The sequence below is a fragment of the Ceratotherium simum genome, chromosome 40, assembly GCF_057802395.1.
Source record: "Ceratotherium simum simum isolate JZ-2026a chromosome 40, ASM5780239v1, whole genome shotgun sequence".
NCBI classification, from domain to species: domain Eukaryota; kingdom Metazoa; phylum Chordata; class Mammalia; order Perissodactyla; family Rhinocerotidae; genus Ceratotherium; species Ceratotherium simum.
The window spans coordinates 5,246,585-5,266,368 of record NC_141939.1 but is presented as its reverse complement, the minus strand read 5'-3'; the positions used below and the strand labels follow the sequence as shown (position 1 = coordinate 5,266,368).

The 19,784-nt window shown below is 44.2% G+C and overlaps 1 protein-coding gene across 1 annotated transcript in view; it reads right to left on the bottom strand.

The window, feature by feature from the left end:
• Nucleotides 1-19,784, bottom strand: part of CNGA3 (cyclic nucleotide gated channel subunit alpha 3) — a 97,128-nt gene that overhangs the window by 31,126 nt on the left and 46,218 nt on the right. The window contains exon 2 of the mRNA XM_087426183.1: nt 6,734-6,870. Coding sequence (XP_087282309.1) covers nt 6,734-6,834 — 101 coding nt within the window. The 5' untranslated portion in view covers nt 6,835-6,870. The remainder of the gene's footprint in view (nt 1-6,733; nt 6,871-19,784) is intronic.

Here is a 19,784-nt window from a genome sequence, read left to right as displayed (position 1 = left end):
GCGCCGGCCCCGTGGCTTAGCAGGTAAGTGCGCGTGCTCTGCTACTGGCGGCCCGGTTCCGATCCCGGGTGCGCACCGACGCACCGCTTCTCCGGCCATGCTGAGGCCGCGTCCCACATACAGCAACTAGAAGGATGTGCAGCTATGACAGACAACTATCTACTGGGGCTTTGGGGAAAAAAAGGAGGAGGATTGGCAGTAGATGTTAGCTCAGAGCTGGTCTTCCTCAGCAAAAAGAAGAGGATTAGCATGGATGTTAGCTCAGGGCTGATCTCCCTCACACACACACACACAAAACCTGTCTCTTGGGGCCGGCCTGGTGGCATAGTGGTTAAGTTCATGCACTCCACTTTGGCATCCCGGGGTTTGCAGGTTCAGATCCCAGGTGCAGACTGAGGCACCGCTTGTCAAGCCATGCTGTGGCGGCATCCCACATATAAATTAGAGGACGATGGGCATGGATGTTAGCCCAAGGCCAATCTTCCTTAGCAAAAAGAGGAGGGTTGGCAACAGATGTTAGCTCAGAGCTAATCTTCCTCGCCAAAAAAAAAAAAAAACCAACAAAAAACCTGTCTCAGGGAGTGAGCTATACATGAACTTAGCATAACACGAACTAGGTGATAGATGGGGGGAACCTAGAAAAGCCTGTTTGTTAGGCTCCCCTCTGTGTTCTTCTGTTTCTGTGTGGCCAAACACTTGTTTTCCAAACCTTTGCTCCTTTTCACCAACCTGTGCATTGCCTTCCTTTCCTTTGAAGTCCCTGACTCTCCCACTTTCTTTTGTCTTTAGCTGAGGATGGTATTTAAGGTGAGGGCTTCAGCCACTGTGGTGAGTTACCAGGTTTTCCTGGGTTTCTCCCATGTATAAATGTTATTAAACTTTTGTTTTTCTCCTGTTAATCTGTCTCATGTCAATTTAATTCTTAGACCAGCCAGAAGAACCTAGAAGAGTCGAGGAAAATTTCTTCCTCCCCTACAGCACTTACGCAAACCTAAATGGTATAGCCTACTACACACCTAGTCTATAAGGTACTGATCTTATGGGATCTCCATCATATTTGTGGTTCATCTTTGACCAAAATGTCGTTATGTGGCGCATGACTGTACTGTAAAGGTGGAATGCATGTTCCAAGGCACCTAGGTCAGTTACAGGAGAAGGAGGCAGGGGGACAAGTGAGTCCATATCTCCAGGCCCTGAATCCTAGCAGCTGGCACGTGGTGGGGCCCTGGGGTCAGGCAGCAACTGACTTCTGGGCTGGAGCTCTCTCACGGCATGTGTGCCTGGAAGATCTGGAGGCAATCCCAAGGATGGAGGTGTTCTGCCTCCGCCAGCAGCAACTCAGAGAGCTCTAGGCACCAAGCAGTCGTTCCAGCATTTCTGCCTAGTCTGGCTTCTGTTAATTATGTGAGGGCACATCCCGAGACCAGATTCATTTGCATTAGCATCGAAGGAATCAATGCCCATGACATCAGAGCTGGTGGGCAGGTGAGGGGGGCAAAACTCACACTGGATTCCAAAGCATATCTGCCACTGGCAGCAGTGAGGGCTACCACATGTGGACTGGATTTGTGAAGCCCACTGGAGGGGGAAGAGGCCAAGTGGGGAGCCAGGAGGCCTGGGTTTGAATCCCCACCCCAGCACCTGTTAGCTGGGTGTTCTGTGGGCTGGTCACTTACCCTCCCTGAGTTTAAGTTTCCTGGTCTTCAAAAAGGAAAAAAGAAAAAAATGGTGATTTTATATTGATGTAAGTATTCTTCAAAGGCCCAAGCCCAGAAAGGCGCATTTAGCTGTGAAGAATTGGGAAAGCCTTATATGACATAAGATCAAAGGACCCAAGGGCGCCTTTTCTTCCCAATGCATCTCTCCACTTGTTTCTGGATGCCTGAAATTCTACCTGATCAACATCCTTCTTCTAGCTCCAGCGTCTTTGTCGTTGTTCTTAATGCCCTTGCATCGATTCCGACTCCTAACAACCCTGTGTACAGCAGAGGGAACCCTGCTCCGTATTTTGCACCATCCTCTCGCCTTCTGGCGCTATATCAGACAGTGTTCCACTGCTATTTGCAGGGTTTTCATGGCCAATTTTTTCCAGGTGGGTGGCCAGGTCCTTCTTCCTAGTCTTTCTTAGTCTGGAAGGTCAACCATGGGTGACTCTGCTGGTATTTGAAATCCTGGTGTCATGGCTTTCAGCATCACAGCAGTACACAGCCACCACAGTATGACAACCGACAGAGAGGTGGTGTGGTTCCCTGACCAGGAAACGAATCTCAGGCCGCTGAGGTGAGAGTGTCGAATCTTAACCACCAGACAACCAGAGTCCTTACCCTTGTTAAATGCCTGGCACTATTTAAATAGTAAACCCAATTAGTTACATCTCAGAGAAACCGATTTTACCAAGCAGATGAAAAGGGGAGGCGGGAAGACAGGAGAGGAACCAAAGGTCTGAGGTGACATTTTGAGTCCCCAAGGACACACAGGTACTACTGAAAAAAGGGAGGAACTTTTGGCAATCAGTGCAAGAACGGGGATCTAGAGCCTCCCAGGGAAATACAGAGGCAGGAGAGACTGGGGGCCAGGCTCTGTCCTCCCTGGAGCTAGCTGAGGAGCCTGGGGCAAGGACCCGACAGTAAGATGTGCAGATCAGGCCAGGACGACCCTGAAGCTGCCCTCCCACTTTCAGGCTCCCTCCGATTCTAGTGATGAGGCTTTGCAGGAAGAAGCCCCTGGAGTTGGTGCTTAGCAAGATCAAGAGCAGCTAGTGCGACACAATGAAGTGGTTTTTTTGAAAGACAAGGTTATTTTCAACTTGTAGTGCTCAGCTTCTGAGCACATAAATAAACTTTATTTATGAAGAGGAATTCATGTCTGTGAGGTAAGGTTTCTTCCGTCATTGGGAAAGGACAGAAGTTCTCATTAGAACTGGAACTGCTAATGAACTTTGCCCTCTGCAGAGCACCTGGTGTCTTCCTCTGGTGACTTTGGGGACAGGAAAGTAAACAGAAGTGACCTTTTAGAACAAGCGTAGAGAATAGATACCTTATTTTTCTTTTCCTCCTCCCAAGCCCTGAGGCACTTGAATGATCGGGGTACACTGCCATTGGCCACGTGTGACCAGGGTACTGAAGTCCGTCACTTTTGTCTTGGGTCCTGGGGAAGCAGGCTGAAAATGGTTTTCTCTGGTGATAATTGCTTTGGGCTCTGCTCAGGGAGCAGTATGACGAAGGCTTCTCTTCTGTAGGACACAGACCTCTGTGCCCGAAGGCTCACCTAAAATAGTTACACCAGGAGCTTTCTCTGGGATTTGGGGTGCCCTCGGTCCTAGCTGCAGTTCTCTGTAGTGGATTCTGAAGTCTTTCTCTACTGCATTATCTTCAAAAGTATGCCAGACAGCTCTTAAATAATTGAGTCAACTAAACAGATCTATAGAAAAGAAAAAGGCGAGACATTTTTATTTCTGGTATTTTCAGGGTGTAAACTTAATTTTTTGTTCACATGAAATGTTTTCTTCCTTCACTGTGACTCTTCACTAGGAAAATGATCCCAATAATTTAAAAAGAGAAACAGAAACCTGGGTCTCCAATTTGGTGAAAGACCTGGAGGGCAGGGATGTCTCAGGGGCGGGGGACGTGGTAGCCCCTCCCTCTTGGGGGCACTCAGCAAAGGGCCACACCAACACAGGGTCCCAACACAGCTTCTCGATACCATTGAGGATAAAGAATGATTAATATTTAAGGACATCCATTCTCAATTATTTCTCCCAAAAGCTTTCTAAAAAGATTCGAATTTTAGAGCAAAGATCTATGATTTGTTCAAACACCATTTCCTCCCGTAAAATAGTGACTGGAAACTTTAAAGTTTTGATATGTATGTGCCGGAGTCCTTTGTTCAAATGAATCTCACAGGGAAACTAGTTTGTAAATAGACGGACACTGGGCTGTGCTGGGAAGCAGACGAGGGGCCTGGACCCAGCCTCACAGCTTGTGGCTGCTCCGCCCCCAGCCTGAACATGTGTTCTCAATCCTTGGTGATTCCAAGGAACCCATTCTGGAAACTTCCATCTCTTTACCCACTCCTGCCTCCATAAGATAAAGCACATCTCTCTCATGAAGGAAGCATTCTTTCTTGCTCTTCTTTTGAAATCTCTGTAGTGTTTCCATGGGATTCTGTATTAATTTGTCAACAAGATTTTACTACATGAATGGTCGGCAAGGCCCCAAGTGGGGCTTGGTGAGACTTGGCTAGTGGTCAGGCTGAGAAAGCATGACTTGGACACAGGCAGGAAATGGCCTGTTCCAGATGTTGAGATAGCTGGGGCTTTCTGAGGTCAAAGGAGGAGGAGAAGGCTTCCTGCCTGGGTGACCAGAGAAGGCCCACAGGAGGGGAATCATTCCCAAGACTGACAGTGAGGGTTGATTGGACACTTATTACATGGCAGGAACTGTGCCAAGAGCTTTAACCTGGCACAACCCTCTGAGGTCAACACTAGTGCATTTTGCAGATGAGAAAACTTGGAGCAGCTTGGAGTGGTTGAACAACTTTTCGGACCTGGTCAGCTGCAGAGTCAGTGTTCAAACCCGGGCAGTCTGACCCTGAGCCTGTGTTGTTAGTCATCATGCTGGTCAGGGGATAGTGGATGGGAAGGAGAAGAGAGGGCATTTTCTTACGCATGCAGATGGTAAAAAGCACTGTCAAAGGGCGTCAATTCAGAGTCCAGGACCACGTGGCTGACTGACTCCCTGAGCGTGCATGAACCCAGTGTGAGCCCACAGTGAGTCTCTTGGAAGCCAGAGGCCCATCGCTAGGTGTCAGTGTGGCTTAATGAGCCAGCAGTTCATTTTGCAAAGGGTCATCTTCCAAGAGACCTCGTGAGCCCTCTCGAACAGCTCACAAGTCAGCCTGGGCGTGTAGGCCACTGGCCGAGGCAGAGCCAGGACAAGTCAGTTGGACTGGAGTCTTATCCCAGTCTTGTCTAGTCAAGCAGGCATTCTGGGAAGGAGCTCCAGCCCACCAACTGTGCCTGCCGTCTCCTCTTGAGTATCTCACTGGAAGGAGTCGGATTGAGACCCCGTTGCCGCCTTCTTTGCTCCAGGAAGTCTGGAAGCTCCATGAGTCGCCCGGGTCATGCCCAGTTGAGGCAAAAGGAAGCAATGGGGAAAAGTTCCACTTTGCTTTAAGTTCTCCTTGATCCTGACAGCCTCTGTCCTTCTGTCATTAGGCCCGAGATCCCAGGAGCCCGATGCTGCCCAGGGAGACTGACTTTACTGATATGTCCATACTTGGGCCTTTTCTCCCCTTCACCCCAACCTTCTTCGAAGCTCCCCTTCAAAGGGTTTTATTAGCTCAGATGTGGGATAGAAACTATTAAAGCATACCAAAGTTTTAATAGTAGATAACTGTCATAATAGCATTTTTTTTTCTTTTAAATAAGGGGCAATGCCTTAACCTAAAGGAATAAGTCCCCAGTGGTGGGACACAGGTATTGACACAGGTATAGGCCAGTTGGGAGGGAGAGATTTGAGTAGGGTGGGAATTTCTGATGTCCCTGAGTCATATCAAATTTCCTGGGGCCCCAGGACCAAGTTAAAATGGTTGGAGGGAATAAATATCTGTTGAGATGCTTTGAGATTTTCCTTCTTTTGCCTGCATCCCAAAAGGTGGGGTCCAAGGGCTGTATAAGTTTGCCATAGTAGGGACCCAATCTCTTTGGAAATTGTTGTGAATCACTTATTAGCAGAGTTTGCTAAGGAGCTGGGACCAAGAACCTAGACAGGGAAAAAACAAATGTGCATCTGAGAGAAGAAGCAATGTACACAAGTGAGTGAGGAGAAATGGCAGAAGAAGGCCCTGTGCCAGGGATGTGAGGACTGAGGGACTGTCATTGCACTTTTTGGCCATCAGATAACATGCAGTTATCATGGGAAGGGGAAGTTTTTAGTGTTATATATGTAGGAAAAAAATAACATAAATATTGGAAATAGTTTCTTATGGTTCAACTCAGTCAACTCATTGAGTATTTAAGGAACATAAAAATGTAAGTTCATTTGCACCAAATAGGTACTCTCCCATTCCCTCACTATTATTCCAGGAGCTTATAAAAGAATGCTGCTCCATTTTTCAGTTGAAGAAACTGAGGCATGGAGAGGTTAAGTGAGTTTTCCCAGGTCTACTGGTAAGTTAGGAACAGGGCTAGAAGTAGAACCCAGGTTTCCTTATGGCTGCTATGTTGGGATGTCATTGATGAAGCTGATGGCTTTGCTGGCAAGGCATGGCCCACTCCTTACAGGCCCATGAGCACAGCATGAGTCCTGACCTTCCCCTGGAAATGAGGGACAGGACCTTTGATTTGTACTCATCCCTAGTGCCCAGGACAAGGGCTGGTGCACAGAGAGTGTCCAATATATGTTTGATGTATACATGGGAAAGTGTGGCACTTTGGAGAAGTTTTTACAGTGGAATTTAATCTGTTGCATTTGAATCTTCAATTTATTACCTCTAGAAGTTATGTAACTTTCTGAGCCTCATTTTCCCACATTTCTAAAAGGAGAATAAAAACTACTTCAGTATGGGTTGTGAGGATTAAGTGAGATGAAAAATAAAGTTAGCAGGAGCTCTGTGAATAGCCCCCACCCTCCAACCTGTGGTTGGCCACGAGCCTAAGGCCTTCTTTCCCCCACAGTCCAGATCAGGTAGGGGAGTAACCTGTTCCAGGCTTAAAATGAAAAGCCTATCTTACCTGCTGAGGCCATTTTCAACGTGATCCAGATCTCTGTCCATGGTCCTTACCGCACGGTGGGCTGGTGAGGGGTGGGAGTATTGGGTGCTAATCTTGGCCATATTCTTGCTTTGTCACATTTAGTCCCAAGATGGTTGCTGAAACATAAACATAAAGCAGATACGTCATCAGGAAGGGGAAGTAACTGCAAACCCAGCTCACTGTATGTGAGGGTCCCCCCTCAGGCAAAGCCCTGGTGCACACGCCCTCATTCAGTTTCTCTCAGAGTTCTTGCCACATCGTATTTTAGTTGGGTATCTCTGGGCTCTTCGTCCCAGCCTGAAGCACAAACAAGCTCTTTTACTCCTGTGTATAGGCTACCATGCTGAAGAGCTGCTCAAAGTAAGTGCTGATCCAGACAATGAACGAATGTATGGCCAAGTTGGCATTTGGTGTAAGAAAGCTAAAACCCTCATGATTCTCTGGAATGATGCAATGTCCCTTCTGACTCTGGTTTTCTCATTTACTTAATTTTATCTTATAATTTTGCACATATTTTAGTAGCTCCCCAAATCCTGTTTTAAAACAAAGCACAAAAAACCCCCAATAATACTTGACATTCATAAAACCTTTACAATGCAATGTTAAACCCAATACATATTTCATCTCATAATCCTCACAATAACCTCATCAGATAGTTATGATTTTTATTCCCAAAGATGACTAAGTTGAGACTCAGAGATGGTAAGCAGTTTGTCCAGTCAAAGAAATAGATAAAACTTGTTGAAGCATGATGCTTGTGCTGGAAAGCAGACCATAAATACTTTCCCTTCAGCAAATATCAGAAGGTGTCCCTATGATTGATGAGAAAAGAAAGCTGATGCAAGCACAGGGCTGTTGTGATGAACACAAAGATTGGTCGGTTCCATGATGTCTGATCAAAACCTTCCAGGTGGAAGATAAATTCCTGAGGATGGGTTTTCTGAAACACACAGCACAGGCTCCCTTGAGCAGCCACATGGCTTAAGTGTCAGATGTCAGTAAAGACGACTCCTGAGAAAGATGGTGATTTCTAGAAATAGCCCAACGGCTCACTCCAGGACTAAGTTAATTTCATATCCAAATGAGGGCCAGTGCAAGGATCCCAGGGCCTTGCACCAAATCAGCAAATATGAGTACGACCCCTGCTCACCAAGGTCAGTTCACCACGAGTTACTCAGGGGCTGCCGTTGGCTCCTCTGGTCCTGGTTCATCTCTGATGTTTGATAGTTTAAATCTTTGATTTGAGATTTTATAATTTTCTGAATAGGTCAAAAATTGTTCTAATTTTAAAAACTTTATGTAACAGTTACTGAGTTTCTGGCTGATCATAGGAGATACAAAGAAATATAAGGCAAAGACTGTTCTCAAGGATCTTACAGGCTTGTGGGGCAGTTGATGGATACTAGAGGGTCCTGCAGCTGCACCCCAGCTGGGATGTGGTCAGATGTGTAAAGGCCCCTCTGGCTGCGCTGGGGAGGACATATTCAGGGAACATGAATGGGTGTGAAGTGAGCAGCTGAAAGGCTGCTGCAGTATTTTAGGGAGCGAGAATACTTGTCTGAACTAGGTTTGCGGTAGTGACTCAGACATATCCAAAAACTACCAAATGGATAGAATCTCCAGGACATGGTAATTGACCCGGTATAAGGGGTGATGGAGAGTGAGGTGCTGAGCATGATGCCCCGACTGCCGGCTTGGGGGTTGGTGGTGTTGCACACTGAGGCAGGGAACTGAGAGGAGGAGCAGGCTCGAGGAAGAGAATGATTCCAGTTTGAGATTAACATGGAAACTTTAGAGCCAACGTATGAAAAAGAGCCTTCCATTAAAAGCAATAAACCCAATTTGAAATCGTCCATCCAATGCTTTTTTATTGAGCACTCATTATAATAATAGTGTCAGGCACTATGCTAAGAGCTAGGCTTTTATCAGAGAGCAGTATGCAGCTCTGTCCTCAAGGAGCTCACAGTCCAGTGGGATCTAGAACAAGTCTTTTTTTTTTTTTTTTTTTTTTTAATAATTTTATTTATTTATTTTTTCCCCAAAGCCCCAGTAGATAGTCGTATGTCATAGCTGCACATCCTTCTAGTTGCTGTATGTGGGACGCGGCCTCAGCATGGCTGGAGGAGTGGTGCCTCAGTGTGCACCCGGGATCCGAACCCGGGCCGCTGGCAGCGAAGCGCACGCACTTAACCGCTAAGCCACGGGGCCGGCCCTAGAACAAGTCTTAAAGAAGTTTTGGGACTCTGTGCAAAAACTATCAAATTACTCTTCTTTATACATTTCCAGGAAAATTGCACCAAATAGAGAAAAAGTTTATTGACTCCAGCCTGTGCTCCTTCCCTCAGCCCCCTCCGCCCTGGACACAAAGCCTGGCCCCAGATGCCCTTGTATGGAGGCAGCCCTTCTGGCCCCTCACAGACCTGCCTCCTGTGGGGCGCCACTATCTGCCAGGCACAGGGCAAGTGCTTGTGTAATATTTTCTCCTTCAATCCTCACAACCTTCCCTTTTACAACTGAAGAAACTGAACAGGTGAGTAGTTTCCCTCATGTTATTGTTTGCCGCCTGAGCCAAGATGGACAAAGATCTGTCTGACTCCATCGCCTATAGTGTAAAGTGAATGGATGGCAAAGAACCAGCATTGCCTTTTGGCCTGAGCAGGAGGGGTCTCTACCTGGGGCCCCACGCTTTAAAGGACTCCACTCTGGCCCTCCCGCACCACATCCCTCACAAAGGATTGAGAAGTCCATGAGGCCAAGGGTACGTGCCTACCCAGAACCCTGTCCCCTGCTCTAAACTATGTCCTGGGTGCCCAGGACCCCCAAATTCTCTGCCTGGGAGGCCCTGGACTGGTTCTAGAGCCTTCCTGGACGTTTTCCCAGGTCTGTCTTCCTGAGATTGGCACTGGAGTGCACTCCCCTCGGCCTCAGAGTGGCCAGCAAGCAGCTGTTTGTGAGGGAGGGGTGAACGGAGCTTAGAGGTGTGGGCAGGATGTCCACATACATGTGTGAAAGCCCCCTTGTGACATGAGGTGGATCCAGGGCTGGGCACAGAAGGGCCCTGGGTGGGGGACCAGAGATCAAATCTCCCCTTGCCACCATGTTCTGAAGCTGAACTCACAGGGGCCTGAGAACTCTCAATTTGAACCTGGCCTCCAAGTCTTTGTGAAACTGATTTGTCAAGATAGGCGGATAGGGCATGTTTGATTTAGCAGTTTGCCAGCTGAGTGTCTGTAACGGGCACCTCTACCTCACATTCTTCCTGCCCATCTTTTAGTTCAGCTGTTGCTGTGGCAACCAGCTGCATGCTGGGTAGCCCAGTAGCATCCTGCCTCAGCTACACTGTGGCTTGCTCACCTTCTTCCCTGGGGCTTCCCTGCTTCCCCCAGGGAACACCTACTGGGACCATGTCAGCCATTCTGACACACGTGCAAACCTAGAAGTGCTAGGGAGTTAACTCCCCTTGGGTAACCCGTGGCTAATAGAACCCAGGAACCATGAGCAAATGTTCCCCTCTTCTATTGCTCAGGAAGATAATTTGGAGGTACAGTCCACATTGCTCTTCAGGGAAGCCCTTGAAGGATCAAGACAGTTGCCCGGAGTGGCGATCAGCTTGATAATGTATACTTGGGGTGGCTTTCCCTTCTTCCCTTGTTTTTTCTTCCAAGACCCCTACTTCTCCTCCTTGGAATCACTCCCCAGATAAACTGCCTGTGACATGCCCTTGTCTAAGGGTCTGTTTTTTGTTGGTGGGAGGGGATTACCTCAGCTAAGAGGATGTTTTTTAGATATTTAGACATATGGTAAGCGGGCTATGTGCACTCTTGACCCGGGCCCATCAAGAGTTGGAGGTAAAACTAATTTCCTGTTTAATTCTGTGTTCTTAATCCAGGAGAATGATGTTGGGTCAGACAGGGCAAAATGTACACCATTAAAGGGAGATGTTATCTTAAGATAAGTCAAAATCTTTTTTTTTTCTTAATTGTTTCATAAATGTTAAAGTCGTTGTCTTTTTTTAAAAAATTACTTAAAAAAACAGGACCAAAGTAAGTTCCATATATTCTGATTGGTTGATGTATCTCATTGGTATTTTTTTGTTTTTTTTTTTTTGTGAGGAAGATCAGCCCTGTGCTAACATCTGCCAATCCTCCTCGTTTTTTGCTGAGGAAGACTGGCCCTGGGCTGACATCCGTGCCAATCTTCCTCCACTTTATATGGGACGTTGCCACAGCATGGCTTGCCAAGCTGTGCGTCCGTGCACACCGGGGATCCGAACCGGTGAACCCCGGGCCGCCGCAGCAGAGCACGCACACTTAACCACTTGTGCCACCGGGCGGGCCCCTCATTGGTAGTTTTTAATCTAAAATTTTCTATGCATTGCTCTTCTTTCTCTTCATAGAAGAAACGTAATTATACTATAGAGTTTCCTACAATATGGATTTTTGCCAATTCCAACTCTACAATGTTTCCTGTAAATTGGCAGTTGTACTCAGAGGCTTGGTCAAGTTTGGGTTCAATTTCTTCTTTTGCAAGAATATTTCTTTGGGTGATTGTAGTAGTCGTTGATGATCATTGCCTAGATCTATCAATTCATTAGAAGTTGCAAATTGGTGGTAGTCTATTATTCCTTCTTCAACAATCAGCCGAAATATTCTTAAAAAAGAAAATGTTACTTACTATTTGACTGCTCAGTAGTGCAGTTCATACAAGAAAGGCAGGATAATCACTTAATTCTTTCCCTTTATTTACCAGTTTTTAAGTCATGACATCCTAAGAGATTCCCCAAATGCACTATGTGTTTTCATATCTCCTGGCCCTGATAAACTCTAGGAGAACTTACAGATGAGATGACGAAATTACAATCAGTGATCCTGAGGCTCTGTTGTAAATGAAAACTGTCATCCAGCCAGGGCCCCCTGAGTGTGAGGCATTTTCATATCCTTTACTCGTTAATCCTCAGGAACCCCCAGAGGTAATAGTGATGCTGATTTTGCAGATGGGGAAACAGGCTTGGGTCTGTCTGGCCCTGGTGTGTTTTGTTTATCACACTCACTACAGGAGATTAGAAATGCACAAATATAATTTTAATTTTCAAGCACAGGAAGAAGATGCATCCTGCCAACTACCAGGGTGACCTTGAAGTGGATCCCGGGTGTGAGTAGAAGAACGGTTTATGAGCATCTCCCAAATGAACGTGTTTCCTAGGGCTTGACTGGGGAATTAGGAACACATCGCATCAGACAATTCTCATCTTCTTTACAACATTACTAAATCCAACATGTTTTCTTCCCTCCAACACACTTATTGGCTCCTTCAATGTCCCAGGCATTGTACCCAGCCCTGAGGATTATGAAGATGAAGAAGATAGGTCCCTGTCTTTGAAAGCACAAAATTGCATGTGGGCAACAGCATGTAAATAGTGGGTAAGATAGAGAGGTGCTGAAACAGAGATAGAGGCACGATGGGGAGCAATGTGGATAGTGGTGGACTAATTCTGACTCAGGGACCGCTGAGGTCTGAGGAGGCTTCTTAAGTGAGGAGCAATCTCAATCTTTATTTAAGACCATTCAACATTTACCATGTGTTAGCCATTGTGCTGTGCACTTTTCAGGATTTGATTGTGATTTCTGTGGTCTGGTGCATATCTTTAACTCTCTCCATCATTTTTGGCCTGGACACCTAAGTAGGCCGGTAATCCAGCACAGCTCACCTGCATTGCAGTTACTCTTGTACTTTTCTCATTCCTTTATTAACTCCAAAAGCCTTGAAGGCAAGAACTATTTCCTTTTACTTTAAAAATATTTTATCCTCCCAAAGGCCCAGCATATACACATGGTAGGTAATCAAAAGTAGGTGGCATAAATGGAGGAGGAACAGGTGAGTAATTGTAATGATGACACTGATGATAACGACAGTGTATTCACTGAGCCTGGTACTGTTCTATAGCTTTAAAGGTATGTTAACTCATTCGATCCTCACAATGCTCCTGTGAATGAGTCAAAGTGAACATTTATCCTACTTAAAAACAGATGAGAATTTATGAGGGAGAGAGCAAGTAACAACAAAGGAGGTCAAACATGTAAAGCCCTTTGCTCTAAGCTAAAATGTGCTTCTGGAAAAAAATCTTGGTCCCCACTCATGATCACTAACTGATTATACTAAAAAAAAAATTGTCTATGCTCTGTCTTCTTTTTTATTATGACAAACATAAAAACCAGTCCTGTTTCAATTTGTGTCATTTGAAATATTAACATTTTCCAAGCCCTGAATTTAGCTCAGGCAATAGAGAGGTACCTGCATACCCAATATGCATACTCCTCGAGGCCACTGGAGGCCTTTCTGAATCATCATTGTCTTTGGTTGTGACTCCTCAGGTCTAATTAGTGAGGCACCAAGTCTGGACGCAAAGCCATGCCAAACAAACTGAAACCCCAATCGGGAGGGAGCCCCGCGGTCTTGACGGACAGGCACACTTGGCCCAGGCCTCCATTTTCCCCAGCTGAAATGAATCACTTTAACCACTTTGATCTTCTCAGAAGGAATATTTTTCTGGGTTTCATCCGTTTCTGTCCTCCACAACTCAACTTGCTCAGCATCACTCTCGGCAAAAGCACTGAGCAAATTCTCAGTCAATGTGAGGTTGGACAGGTCCACTTTGTCAAATTAAACTCCAAAGATAAGTCAACAACTCCCACAGGGTCTACATGCCTTGGAACTTTTTCTAAAGCACGCTTCTAATTGCCTTTCCCTTCTTCCCTCATCCCATCTGAGAACTGCAGGGTAGAAGGGAAAATATCCAATGCTAAGTCACTTAATCATTCTGAGACCTGAGAACCAGCTCACAGAACAAACACAAGGAACACAACAGACATTACTATGCTCAGTGATGAGGGCTGTGTGTTTTCAAGCCATCTTAGGGTAGAAGGAAAACCCTGAGTAAAATATCTTTTGTTTGAGACTGATGACATTGGAAAGACAATATAGGTGGTCAAGGGCACTGTACTGAGAGAACGAAGAGCTGGATTCTCTTCTCAGCTCAGCCTCCAATTTGGGCAAGTGACCCAGCACCTTAGTTTTTTCATCCAATGATAGACACGGACTTATTGCAAATGAAATCTTCCACAGAAACCCAATGCATAAAACATTCACTTGAATATTTTATTTAAATGTATTTGATAACTTTTATAAAGACAATCAGTGGGACACAAGTTAATTTTGACCATTAAAGTTTGGTATGGTACACATGTCAGTGCTGTCTTTACTCATTTGGGTTTTTAAGACATTTAAATATGCACTAAAAAAAACACCTCTTAAAATATGTACAGAACACCCCAGGGAACTCTGTGGAGCAAAGCTGAAAACCAAGGCCCAACTAATTATTAAAGGTACTTCCATTCCAGAAGTTCCTTGATGGGACAAAATTCTACAGTACAAATATTATACCTGACGGTTCCCTCACATTTTGTGTGTGAATGTGATCCTATGTGGAGGAAATGAAAATAATCCAGAGCTTCAAAAAAGGAAAAGGAAAAAAACCATATAATGTTAATATTCTTTGGACATGGTATAATATAAGTAAAAACTACTTGAATACCAGAACTTATCTGAGAGGGCACTTTGAAAATTACATTAATATGCAAAAATCCTCAACAAAATACTAACAAACCAAATCCAGCAATATATAAAAAGGTTTCTACAGCATGACCAAGTGATATTTATCCAAGGAATGCAAAGTTGATTTAACATCCAAAATCAGTTAGGGTAATACACCATATTAATAGAACAAAGGGTGCAAACCACACCATCATCTCAACAACACAGGAAAGGCATTTGACAAAATCCAACATGCTTTCATGATAAAAAACAATCAACAAACTAGGACTAGAAAGGAAGTTCCTCAACCTGAAAAGGATATCTATGATAAAAACACAGTATAACATTATACTTAAGGGTGAAAGACTGGATGCTTTCCCCCTAAGATCAGAAATAAGACAAAGATGTCCACTCTTACCACCTCTATGCAACATTGTACTGCTAGCCAAGGTAATTAGGCAAGAAAAATAAACGAAAGCATCCAGATAGGAAAAGATGTAAAACTATCTTTATTTGCAGATGACATGATACACATATAGAAAATAGTAAGGAATCCACTAAAAAACTATTAGAATTAATAAATGAGTTTAGTAGTGTGGCAGGATACAAGATCAGTGTACGAAAATCAATTGTAGTTCTATACACTAGCAATAAATAGTAAGAAAATGAAATTGAGAAAACAATCCCAGTTTTAATAGCAGCAAAAAGAATAAAATACCTAGAAATAAATTTAACCAAGGAAATGGAAGATTTGTACGCTGAAAACTATAAAACATTGTTGAGAGAAATTAAAGAAGATATAAAGAAATGGAAAGATATCTCCTGCTCATAGATCGGAAGATTTAGTATTGTTAAGATGGCAATACTCCCCAAACTGATCTACAGATTCAATGCAATCTTTATCAAAATCACTGCTGGAATTTTTGCAGAAATTGACAAGCTGATCCTAAAATGTACATGGAAATTCGAGGGACGCAGAATAGCCAAAACAATCTTGAAATTTTGAAAAAGAAAAACAAAGTTGGAGGACTCATACTTTCTGATTTTAAAACCTATTACAAAGACATAGTAATCAAGATAGTGTGATACTGGTGTAAGGATAGGTGTATAGGTCAATGGAATAGAATTGAGAGTCCAGAAATAAACCCTCACATTTTTGATCAATTGATTTTTGACAGTGGTAACAAGATAATTCAAAGGGGGAAAGAATAAACAGTCTTTTCAACAAATGTTGCTGGGCCAACTGGATATCCACATGCAAAAGAATAAACACTATACACAGAAATTAGCTCAAAATGGATCATAGACTTAAATGTAAGGGCTAAAACTATAAAATTTATGGAAGAAAACATATAAGTAAATCTTCATGATCCTGAATTAGGCGATGGTTTCTTAGATTTGACACCAAAAGCGTAAGTGACAACAGAAAAAATAGATTGGACTTCATCAGAATAAAAAACCTTTGTGCATCAAATGACACCACCAAAAAAGTAAAAAGGCAACCCACAGAATGGGAGAAAATAATTTAAAATCATATATTGGTAAGGGACTTGTATTTAGAATATATAAAGAACTCTTTTACAACCCAATAATAAAAAGACGAGTAACCTAATTGATAATGGGCAAAGGATTTGATAGACATTTCTCTGAAAAAGACACACAAATGTTCAACAAGCACATGAAAAGATGCTTAACATATTTAGCCATGGAGAAATGCAAATCAAAATCATGATGATACGCCACTCCATACTGCCTACAATGGCTATAAGAAAAAAAAAAAAAGACAAAAACTAGTGTTGACAAGGATGTGGAGAAACTGGAATCCTCATACATTACTGGTGGGAATGTAAATGGTACAGCCACTTTGGAAAACTGTTGGACAGATTCTCAAAATGCTAAACATAGAGTTACCATATGACCCGGGAATTCCATTCCTAAGTGCATATATACCTGAGGGAAATAAAAACATCTGTCCACACAATGACTTGTACTTGAATACTAATAGCAGCATTATTCATAATAGCCAAAAAGTGGAAACAACCTAAATGTCTATCAACTAATAACTGGATAAACAAAATGTGGTATATCTACATAATGGAATGTTATTCATGTGGAGTATTATTAGGCAATTAAAAAGAATAAAATACTGATACATGCTACAACACTTGGATAAACCTTGAAAACATTCCGCTAAGTGGAAGAAGCTAGACACAAAAGGCCACATAGTGTATGATTCCATTTATATGGAATCCAGAATAGGCAAATCCATAAAGGTAGAAAGTAGATTAGCGGTTGCCAGAGGCGAGAGTTGGGGGAAAGGCAGAGAAAAGAGGGACTGCTAATAACTACAGGATTTCTTTTTGGGGTGTTGAAAGTTTTAAACTTATATTGTGGTGATGGTCGCACAACTGAGAATATACTAAAAATCATTGAAATGTATACTTTAAATGGATGCTTTTATAGCATGTGAATTATATCTAAAGATAGTAATGTTAAATCTGAAACCAAAACACTTTCAAAACGCAAAACTCACAATATCTGCTACAAGGAACTCACAAAATATAAACGTAATAAAGGGGAGAGATGTCAAAATAACACAATAATAACAATCACATTTGTGAGGGCTTACACTATGCCAGGTACGGCTCTACACATATTAATTTGTTTAATCCTCACAATAACCCTATGAGGTAGGTGCTATTATTAGCCCTATTTTATAGATGAGCAAACCAGGGTACACAGTTCACACAGCCAGGACTATAGCAGGCTCTCTAATTGTAGAGCCTGCAGGCTTAATCCCCTGCCTCTCAAGAAACAAGGCCAATTTCTGGGACCAGTAAGTATCAAAGCTTCTTCCATCTGCCCGAGAAAGGGCTCAAAAGGGCAGCTCAGGTCTTAGATCACGAGAGTGTGTCCAGTTGTACTCAGGGTTGAGCTCCCACGTGATGAGAGGACATGGCGGTCAGAATCTCTCGCCCCATTTTCTGTGGAGTATGGGCAAACCCTGGGACGTCCCCACACCAAGAGAGAGAAGGAGTCTGAGTTAGGAGAGTTGAGCCTTATTTCCCAAGGAAACCTCTGAACGGCTGTGAGTTCTCCCTCTTCTGAACTTGATGCATTTTTATAGCAAGCAAAGGGAAGCTTGCGTTTTGCCAGCTGCAGATTTTCAATTCCGTCCTGAGAAGAAAAATTAACACTATTCTCAAGAACAGGAAGAGATTTGGGGTGAAAGAGAACGCACTGAAATTGTAACAAGGTTACCAATCATGTTACTCAATCACCAGACAGAGGCCTGTCTCATGCCTAGAAAGTGTCTTGGTCTTCTGCAGAGATGACTCAGAATTAACAGGACCCTGGTTTCCTCAGGGCTAAGTGTACTCAGTTTCAAAATGATTGTTTTGCAATAAGATTCAGCTGCTCAGGTTGAGATTCCAAAGGATGAAACTGCTTTCCAGATGCTGCTCGAGCTGGAGAGTCCAGATCTCTGTAGCCTGCCCTGCAGATGCCTGAGCCAGAACTCTGTCTTTTCCCCCATCCCCAACCCCTGACACACACACACACACACACACACACACACACACACACACAGCCAACAAGCCCAGGCAGGGGACCTCCCTTTGTTCCCCAGGGACCTGTTTCACCAAGCCTAGCTGCAGGCACAGGAGGTAAAGTGTGTTTTTTTCCCTTAATTAACTTTTGGGATGTGACTATAAAAGCAATACATTGTTTATTATAGGAAATGATAAGATGGCCATGTCTAACTTTGAGCACGTACCATGTCAGGCACTACGCTAAGGAATTCACTCCAATTACTTCGTTTACTCCTTCCAAGAAGTCAGTGAGCAGGTATTAAAACCATTACTTTCAATTTACACATAAAGAAACTGAGACTCAGAACAGTGAAATAACTTATTCAAAGTCACCCAGTGAAACTGGGGAACAAAAGTCTGAGTTTAACCCCTACACTGCATGATTATAATACAAGACAGAATGTGCAAAGTCCTGCAAAGGAGGACAAAAGAAATGCGCTGGGGGAGCTGGCCCTGTGGCCTAGTGGTTAAGGTCAGTGTGTTCTGCTTCGGTGGCCCAGATTCGGTTCCTGGGCGCAGACCTACACCACTCGTCCATGATTGTGCTGTGGCGGCGACCCACATACAAAAAAAATAGAGGGAGATTGGCACAGATATTAGCTCAGGGCAGATCTTCCTCAAGCAAAAAGAGGAAGATTGGCAACAGATGTTAGCTCAGGGTGAATCTTCCTCTGCAAAAAAAAAGAAAGAAAGAAAGAAATGCTCTGGGGATCAGAGGAGATCCAGCGTTCAGGCAGTGTGAGGATGTAGCATATCCAGGGAAGAGTTTTTGTTAGTACAAAACTAACCGTCTGGAATGGCACCACCCCAGCTACTCCCAAATACGCTCTTCCTCTCCTGAGCCCTGTACTCCTTAATGCGGTACATGACACCCAGGGCCAACTGATCACTCAGCTGAGACACGACATACTCCTCTCTCATTCCCCATCCAGCATCACCAAACCCTCAGCTACACCACCAACTATCTGTGCCCTCTGGCCCCTCTCACTCATTCATTCACTAATTCAGAAATGGACTGAGCACTAAGCATGTGCCAGGGGCTCTGCCAGGCAGTGCGTATATAGTAGTGAAGAAGCCAGAGGCAGCCCCTGGCCTCCTTGAGTTCTGTTCCCACCTTTGTCCGGGTCCTTGTCCCCCTCCCCAGATTGTTGAAATAATTCCCTTTGCTCATCTTCCATCTTCAGTCCCTCTGCAACCCATCCAAGGCCTGGCACTTATGAAGTGCTCAATGAGCATGGAATGAATGAATGAATGAATGAATGAATGAATCTATCTTCCAAATTGACACCAGGGTCTTTCTAAAAGGTAGTTTTAATCATGTCACTCAGAAACTTTCAGGAGTTGCCTATTTTCTCCAGCATACAGTTTTTTTGTGTGTGTGAGGAAGATCAGCCCTGAGCTAACATCCATGCTAATCCTCCTCTTATTTTTTTTTTTTTTTTGCTGAGGAAGACCGGCTCTGAGCTAACATCTATTGCCAATCCTCCTCCTTTTTTCCCCCAAAGCCCCAGTAGATAGTTGTATGTCATAGTTGCACATCCTTCTAGTTGCTGTATGTGGGACGCGGCCTCAGCATGGCCGGAGAAGCGGTGCTTCAGTGCGCACCCGGGTCCGAACCCGGGGCCGCCAGTAGCAGAGCACGCGCACTCAACCACTAAGCCACCGGGCCCGCCCTCCAGCATACAGTTTTAGCTTGACGCTCAAGACTTTTTGTAACCTGGACTATATCAGCCTAAACGGGATGCACCAGTTAAAACAAATTACTCACTCTTTCCTTAAGCGTGTCATGAATTTTCTCACCCCACCTATTGGCAGAGTCTGCTCAGCAAAGCTCACCCTGTGCTTCCTGT